Here is a 7,637-nt window from a genome sequence, read left to right as displayed (position 1 = left end):
AAACGGATTGAACGGACATTTAACTGACATTTTTAATCCGTTTATTAACGTATCCGTTAGATAGTATCCGTTTAAAAACGTAGCAAAATATGTCCGTTCCGTTATGAATGAATCCGTTTCAATTTTGAAACGGACGCAAGTCATAACGGAAAGCCGAACGGAAGACTAAACGCTGATGTGAACAAGCCCTTAGAGAAACGTGTACATTTCTCCCATTCCCTGCAATGTAAGCGTGGTGTACCATGTTATTCTATCCTGTAAAAAAACAACACAGAGACGTAAATGGTGACAAACGGAGTCAAAACCATGAACTTTTGAACCATGTTCTAATTACCGTCTATGGGGACGTCAAGCCATACGTTTTTCTGCTTGCATATGTATCCGCTTGACGTACAGCAAAAACGGGATGTGAACAGCAACTTTTTTTTTTTGCAGGAAAAATGTTTAAATAAAAACTAATTCCGACAAACAATGGAGTAGCAGCAGCAGCAGCTCCCCCTGGCAGGCACTTGTGGCCTTGCTGTGAGGAGATAATAGGCGCATCCTCCTCCTCAGCAGGGTGCCGCCAGGTGGAACAGCCACAGCTGGGGGCGCTGAGAAAAAGGGGCGGCGCCGACCGACAGCCCGGTGGGAGGGGCGGCCGGCCTGTACAGCGCTGTGAGGGACGCTGGTCACCGGGGCAACCCCAGCACAACCTGTCCTCCCTCCCGCACACAACCTGCGGCTCCAGTGCGGGGTGACGCGGAGATTGGACTGGTGACGTCACGGGGCGGTTCGCAGTGCGCCAGTAGTGGCAGCAGGGGGCGTTGTTGTGTGTGCCTGAGCTCTCCTGTCCTCTCCCCCCCGGTAGCTCCGCCTCCTTCCCCCGGCTCTCATCACACTGACGATGTCCCGGGGCTCTCGGAGGTGGCGTTAGATGGCAGCCTCTGGGGGTGACAGGCGAGAGCTGTGAGCGCGGAGCTGGGACACTGGGCGTCATGTCGGCCTCGCAGGATGAAAGCTCGGTGCGGGTCGCTCTCCGGTAGGTGTGTGCTTGGGGGTTGGGTGCGTGGAGCGGAGTTGTCGCCTGACCTGTGACCTCTGGTGCGGGGCTGGGCGCTCGTCCTGCTGCACCTGCACCGGGAAGCCCGGAGCTCGCGCTGTGGCAGGTTGTGTGATGAGGAGCCACCTGAGCAGGCCTGGCGGGTCTCCCTGCTGCTCCTCACTGCACCTGTCGGGGCCCACACTAAGTAAACAGTGACCCCCAGTCAGGATGACCTCTGCTGCCTGGCACATTGGCCCGGGTCCTCAGCAGTGCTCAGGCTGTGTCATCTGTGCATAAGCAGGACTGGTACTGGTCCGGTGCTGAATGTCACACGTGGACATATAGCCTCCTGTCAGCCTGCCATACAATTCAATCAGCTAACTCTGCCCAATGCCCCAATCCAGTGCCCTTTGTGCCCACACAGATTAATACCCCCTTCTCACTAGTTATGCCCTGTTAGTGCCCTCACAGTGTAGAATACCCTTTTTAATGCCGAATGCCCCCCTGTAGTGCCCCAACACACAGCCGAATGCCCCCCTGTAGTGCCCCATGCACGCAGCAGAATGCCCCCTGTAGTGCCTCCGCACACAGCCGAATGCCCCCTGTATTGCCTCCGCACACAGCCGAATGCCCCCTGTATTGCCTCCGCACACAGCCGAATGCCCCCTGTATTGCCTCCGCACACAGTAGAATGCCCCCTGTAGTGCCTCCGCACACAGCAGAATGCCCCCTGTAGTGCCTCCGCACGCAGCAGAATGCCCCCTGTAGTGCCTCCGCACGCAGCAGAATGCCCCCTGCTGTATTGTTAATAAGATAAAGAAAAAACCCACCTCGCCCCGTTCCCCCACTGAAGGGCACTCAGCCCGATCATCATCCCTGGCCTCGGGGCTCTGCCATTCAGCCCGTTTCACCACTGCACTCGGCTTCTGTGTCCTCGGGACAGCCACCGAAATCCTGGAATGTTGTGTCCCGGATGGCTGGGAGGTCTGCGCCTAGCATCTCTTCTACTTGGTGTGGTGGTCCTAAAGTTAAAGCTGGGCTTACAGGATGGGAGCTGTTGGGAATGAATACTAGGATCGCACAGGCTGGTTGTCTGGTCCCGTGTTTTGCTGGAGATAAGTGGCATCAGTATAACCGGCAGCTGCTTATCCTCTCAGCTGAGCCCAAACTGCCTGTTTCTGGTGGGGCGCTAGAACATTGCCTTCAGCCAAACCTGCTCCTCCGACAGGTTAGGGCCCAAGTGCGGTGTGCGAGCTTGGGGGGCCTTAGGGCAGGTGATATAGCACAGCCCCTTATAGGTGGTCACTAGTTACATGGACTCAGGACAGCTGTCTCCAAGGGCATGTTCACACACAGCAGAATATCTCCAACTGTCTCATTCATATGAATGGTGCTTGTGGAATGGACGTTCATTTCAGGGCAATTTTGTAACAAACCCAAAATATGACTATGCCCCAGCACTGCAGCCTGAGGTACACGAGTCGTCCTCTGGAAGTCAATGGTCAGTTTTTAGAAGATGACAATATGCTGCGCCCCTCCCTCCAAAAACGATATATTATACACATTGGGTATAGCAACCAATCGGATTGATCCTTTCAATTTCTAAAGGCGCTCTGAGAATGACAGGTGGAACCCGATTGGTTGCTATGGGCTACTAAGCCAGTTTTCCTTTGCAGCAGTTTTGATAAGTGTCCCCCATATATGATTTGGTACCCGTTCAGTTGACTCCTGATGCAGCCGAGGACAGTCTGCCGGAGTTCACCGGATACTGCCATTCGCTGCCAGACTCCATTGACCATAATGTGATCCGGCCGCTTTTGGCATAAGTTCTGCTTTTTGGCTGCATGCAATGTTTTGTTTGGCCCGAAAACCCGCGTTTTGCTGGAAAGTGTCCGGATCTCATCATGCCAGGATCTAGCAGAACTGGGTGTAACTCATAGGCTCGGAGGGTGACGGTGCGTGGACTTCATGACATCAGCATGCCGTTCTGTCACCTAGATGTGCCACACGTGTCTGACCACTGGCTCCTGTACTCGTGTCGGCCTTGTCACCTAACCTGCGGCTGGGCGCGGTCTCTGGGGATAACGTTAGTAGCTCCCTCCTAGTGAGTAGTATCAGTCCCATCGGTCAGATCCCTAGTATATCATTGAAGGGGTTTTCCCGATGACCTATTCTCTAGATAGATATCTGAAAAACACCCGGGACCCCCACTGATCCGCTGTTTGGGACGGCACCGGCGCAGAGTAGAATGATGCCAGCAGTGGATCCAACAGGAAGGAGAAGAAGCTTTTCCTTTAAATTCCCTTTGAATTCACTTCTTTGGTTCAAAACCTGCAGCTTCCATGGTGGCTTCACCCTGCGGTTCTTTGTGGCAGAGGCGGCGGTGGAGTGAAGAGGGATACTTGTCTCCTGTGGTGGCGCGCTGGCAGGTATGACATCTGATGTATAGTCGGTGACTTCCCTGTAGTGATAGGCGCAGCGCTGCTCGACACTGCGCTTCCTGATCTGCTTCCTGTGGTTTGTAACCAGTTCACTGTAGGGTTACTCAAGAAGTCGGCGTCCTGCAGAAATAGCACATGTAGCCGAAGAGCTGTGTGCGCTATTTTCTATATTCCGCAGCTCCACCTTAGGGCCTCGTGCACAGCGGGTCCGCGGTATACAAGCAGAAGCCATGTGTGCACCAGTCACTTGAATGGGTCTGCAATCCGCAAGATATAGGGCAGAAGCACTGCAGAGCGCTTCCGTGGGATTTCGGTACGTGCCTCCGCACAGCAGAAAAAAAATAGAACATGTTCTACGTTTTTGCAGTGCAGACTGAAGCTTGCAGATGAATGGGTCAGAATCTGCAAAAGGTGGGCGCACAGCCGGTGCCTGGGCATTGCAGACCCCGCACGCGTTCATGTGCATGAGCCTTTAGTGAAAGCCGCCGACATGCACCTCTCTCTAGGGAAGGAAAAGTTGCAGTTCCTGCTGGGTACAAGGCTGATGCCAGGCCTTGTACCACCGACCTTGTGTCTGTTTCCTGCGGACATCTATTTACGGACTTGCTGAAGGATAACCTTTGTGTTTCGGAGCCCAGGTCGCGGTGGTGGGTACGGTCTACAGGTTAAATTATTCATCCCGTTTCCGGGAACAAGCCTTTGCTCTCTTATGGAAAATGCCTTGTCACTGCAGATGGCTGTGAAATATTGATGAGCAGGATTTAGTGAAGCAGGGCCTGGTGTTCTGTGGTACATAGCGTTCTATTCAGCAGATCTGTTATGTCAGGGTCAGACAGGCAGTGTGCAAACCAGCTGAACGGAGTGCAAGCTCTTCAGTTTTTGATATTTGCTATGTTGTGAAACTAAGACCTATTTCCTAGAGCTGTTCCCTCTTAGTCATGTTTTAGTAACTACTTGCATTCCCCTTGTAATAACAACCCTAAAGCGTCTTCAATTATAACTGTATGTACTTCCATTCCTCTTTTATTCCTGCTAGAAGTTTGAGTAAAGGTACAAGTGGGTGTTACCAGTTCAGGGGGTGTCCCTGCACAGTCTGACCCTGGCAGTACTCACAGGACAGTGTCAGATTGTGCAAGGATCCCCCCCCCCCCCCCCCAGCTGTAACACCATCATCACCTTTTAATCATAAACTTCTAACAGAGGAATGGCATAATATAGAGTCATCAAATAGATGCTCCAGATTTTTTATGTTGTAGAATACAATTATTTACTAAAACAGAAATTTAAGAAGTAATAAAAAGTCCTCACGTGTTTTATATATTCCATCAGTGGGAACAACTGATCACTATTTTTTTTTTACTGTTCTCATTGTGCCTCTAATAGAACTGAAATATGGGAGGCACAATGCTGATGTGAACTTAAAGGGGCTGTCCAAGACCCTGTAAAATATGGAATGGTCAGCCCTAGTATGTTCGTCCCTGTCACCCGGCCTGTTTGTCCCTGTTCCTACAGTGCGTCCCTGTCACCTGGTCTGTTTGTCCCGGCTCCTACAGTGCGCCTCTGTCACCTGGTCTGTTCGGTCCTGTCACCTGGTCTGTTCGGTCCTGGTTCCTACAGTGCGGCCCTGTCACCTGGTCTGCTCATCCCGGCTCCTACAGTGCGGTCCTGTCACCTGGTCTGTTCGGTCCTGTCACCTGGTCTGTTCTTCCCGGCTCCTACAGTGCGGCCCTGTCACCTGGTCTTTTCGTCCCGGCTCCTACAGTGCGGCCCTGTCACCTGGTCTTTTCGTCCCGGCTCCTACAGTGCGGCCCTGTCACCTGGTCTTTTCGTCCCGGCTCCTACAGTGCGGCCCTGTCACCTGGTCTGTTCGTCCCGGCTCCTACAGTGCGGCCCTGTCCCCTGGTCTGTTCGGCCCTGTCCCCTGGTCTGTTCGGCCCTGTCCCCTGGTCTGTTCGGCCCTGTCCCCTGGTCTGTTCGGCCCTGTCCCCTGGTCTGTTCGGCCCTGTCACCTGGTCTGTTCGGCCCTGTCACCTGGTCTGTTCGGCCCTGTCACCTGGTCTGTTCGGCCCTGTCACCTGGTCTGTTCGGCCCGACTCCTACAGTGCGGCTCTGTCCCCAGAAGTGTGATGTGCCTACTCCCTGCATATCATCGTACCGCTGCTGGCTGCTCAGTGATGTCAGCAGTCACGTGCATTACATGTTCACAATGCTTGTGATAGTAAATGGTGATCGTAGGTAAGACCTGCAAAAGCATGCCAAAACTTAGAGATTGTCTGAGTTCCAGTTTTGTGGGAGCAGGGGGCAGGTAAAATAATAATAATAATAAAAAACATGTGATGTTTCGGCTGCAGAGGTGACGTTCCAGATACCACAACCTTTAATATCCCAGACTCTGACATTTAAAAACAACAACCTGTCCTCTCCCAATTTGATCAAGCATACAGAAACCTGCATTATAGAGGTCACGTTACATGGGCCAATTTCCCCTTCCTTCCCAGCAATCAGCAGAATGGGGGGGAGCAGTTGCTAATGCCAACACTCGTCCGCATACAGACTCGTTTCCCGGTAGCAGAGCGCGTTTACACATCACGATCTGCTGCCGACAAATAACGATTTAGGTGAGAGCATGAATGATGCGATTACCTGATGAACGAGCATTTCACCGGGTAATCGGCGGCTCCTTTACACCGCCAGACAATCGGCAATGAGAGTTTCCCACAGGCTCCTTGCCTCACACAGCTGACAGAAAGGCGAGGAGATGCACTGAGCAAGTATGGTGGTGTACACTGCTGGCAGGAAAACCGGGTGTGTGCGACAACGTGCGCTGCTATAGCTAAATACAGGACGTAGCAATGGGCGCAAGAAGGTAGAAACCGATAGCATGGCATATTTTATGGGGTGATTTTATTTATTTTACCACTTGGGTGGGGGGGGGGGGGGATGAGTTATTCCAAAGAGTGTGGGAATACCCCTCTATAAGGAAGACAGGTGCTGGAAAACGGTAGCACCGATTTAACAGTACGGCCTTACTCACACGTCAGTGTTCGGTCAGGGATTTCCATCAGTGATTTGTGAGCCAAAACCAGGACTGGAGCCTCCACAGACATACGGTATAAGGGAAAGATCTGCACCCGTTCTGTGTTTAGAGCCGCAACTGTTTTTTGGCTCAAAATCGCTGATAGAAAACGCTGCCTGTGTGAATAAGGGCTCATTCACACGGCTGTAGCCTGCCCTCTATAGAACTTGCCCTATCCTTGTCTGTAATAAAGACAAGAACAGGCCATGTTCTATTTTTCTTTTGCAGGGCTGCGGAACGACACATGGATGTGGATAGCACACCGCGTGCTGTCCGCATCTTTTGGGTCCACATCTGACCCGCAAAACATGCAGATTGGATGCGGACAACAAATACGTCTGTGTTCATGAACCCTAAGGCATAGGCCCCGTACTCTCTTCTGCCATGCAGTTTTCCCAGATCTCGCTGCACGTATCACCTACCTGATCACCAGTCAGTGCAGATTTTTAAACCTTCTACACACGTTATGCTCCCATTTTTTAATTTTTTTTTTTTTATATATACAATCTTTCGCTAAAATAAAGTTGAATCGGACGCTGTAATGTGTGATCCTGGACTTACACTGAGAGACCCAGTCCTCGTGCCTCTACCACCCAAGACATTGCAGAGGAAGGTGCTGATGAGCACTTCAGTTCAGAGCCAGGAGACACGTGTGGCACTCGTTATGAATTTTTAATAAATGTCTAATGCTGTCGACACCCAAGTATTCATTCATGTTGCTTTTTATGGATGTGCCTCCAGGAAAATCAGCTTGGATGGAAGCTGTCACCCCATGCTTCTCATTTCCTGATCGAATAGGATTTTGTGGTTTCTTAAAAGGAGTTGTTGGCACTGGATATCTTATTTTGATTTATTGCTCAGGGCCAACATGTTTCCACGTAATGATAGATGTGTACATCTGCCACGTATGGGCATCGCCTAGAATGCAGTGTGTCCTAAACGTGTCTGTAATGGCAGAATGTCAATCATCCACGTATCTTGGGTTAGAAGTGCATTCTGATGGGAGTGCTCACGGGACCCCCTGAACAATGTTCACCTAGGTCTTAGGGAAGAGTGTGGTTAATGCATGGAGAATATTGGGGGATGTTGAGTTCCT

The 7,637-nt window shown here is 51.5% G+C and overlaps 1 protein-coding gene across 4 annotated transcripts in view; it reads left to right on the top strand.

Moving 5' to 3' along the window:
• The first annotated feature begins 772 nt into the window (after positions 1–772).
• KIF21A (kinesin family member 21A) overlaps positions 773–7,637 on the top strand; it is a 175,348-nt gene continuing 168,483 nt past the window's right edge. For 2 of the 4 annotated variants that reach the window (XM_040412374.1, XM_040412397.1), the window contains exon 1: positions 773–1,021. In XM_040412374.1, the coding sequence (XP_040268308.1) occupies positions 978–1,021 (44 nt within the window). In that variant the 5' untranslated portion in view covers positions 773–977. The remainder of the gene's footprint in view (positions 1,022–7,637) is intronic. The other 2 variants (XM_040412382.1, XM_040412389.1) reach the window with 1 other exon arrangement.

Source organism: Bufo bufo, chromosome 1 (assembly GCF_905171765.1).
Source record: "Bufo bufo chromosome 1, aBufBuf1.1, whole genome shotgun sequence".
Taxonomy (NCBI): Eukaryota; Metazoa; Chordata; class Amphibia; order Anura; family Bufonidae; genus Bufo; species Bufo bufo.
The sequence above is the reverse complement of the archived record's forward strand: the minus strand, read 5'-3'. Positions and strand labels throughout refer to the sequence as shown.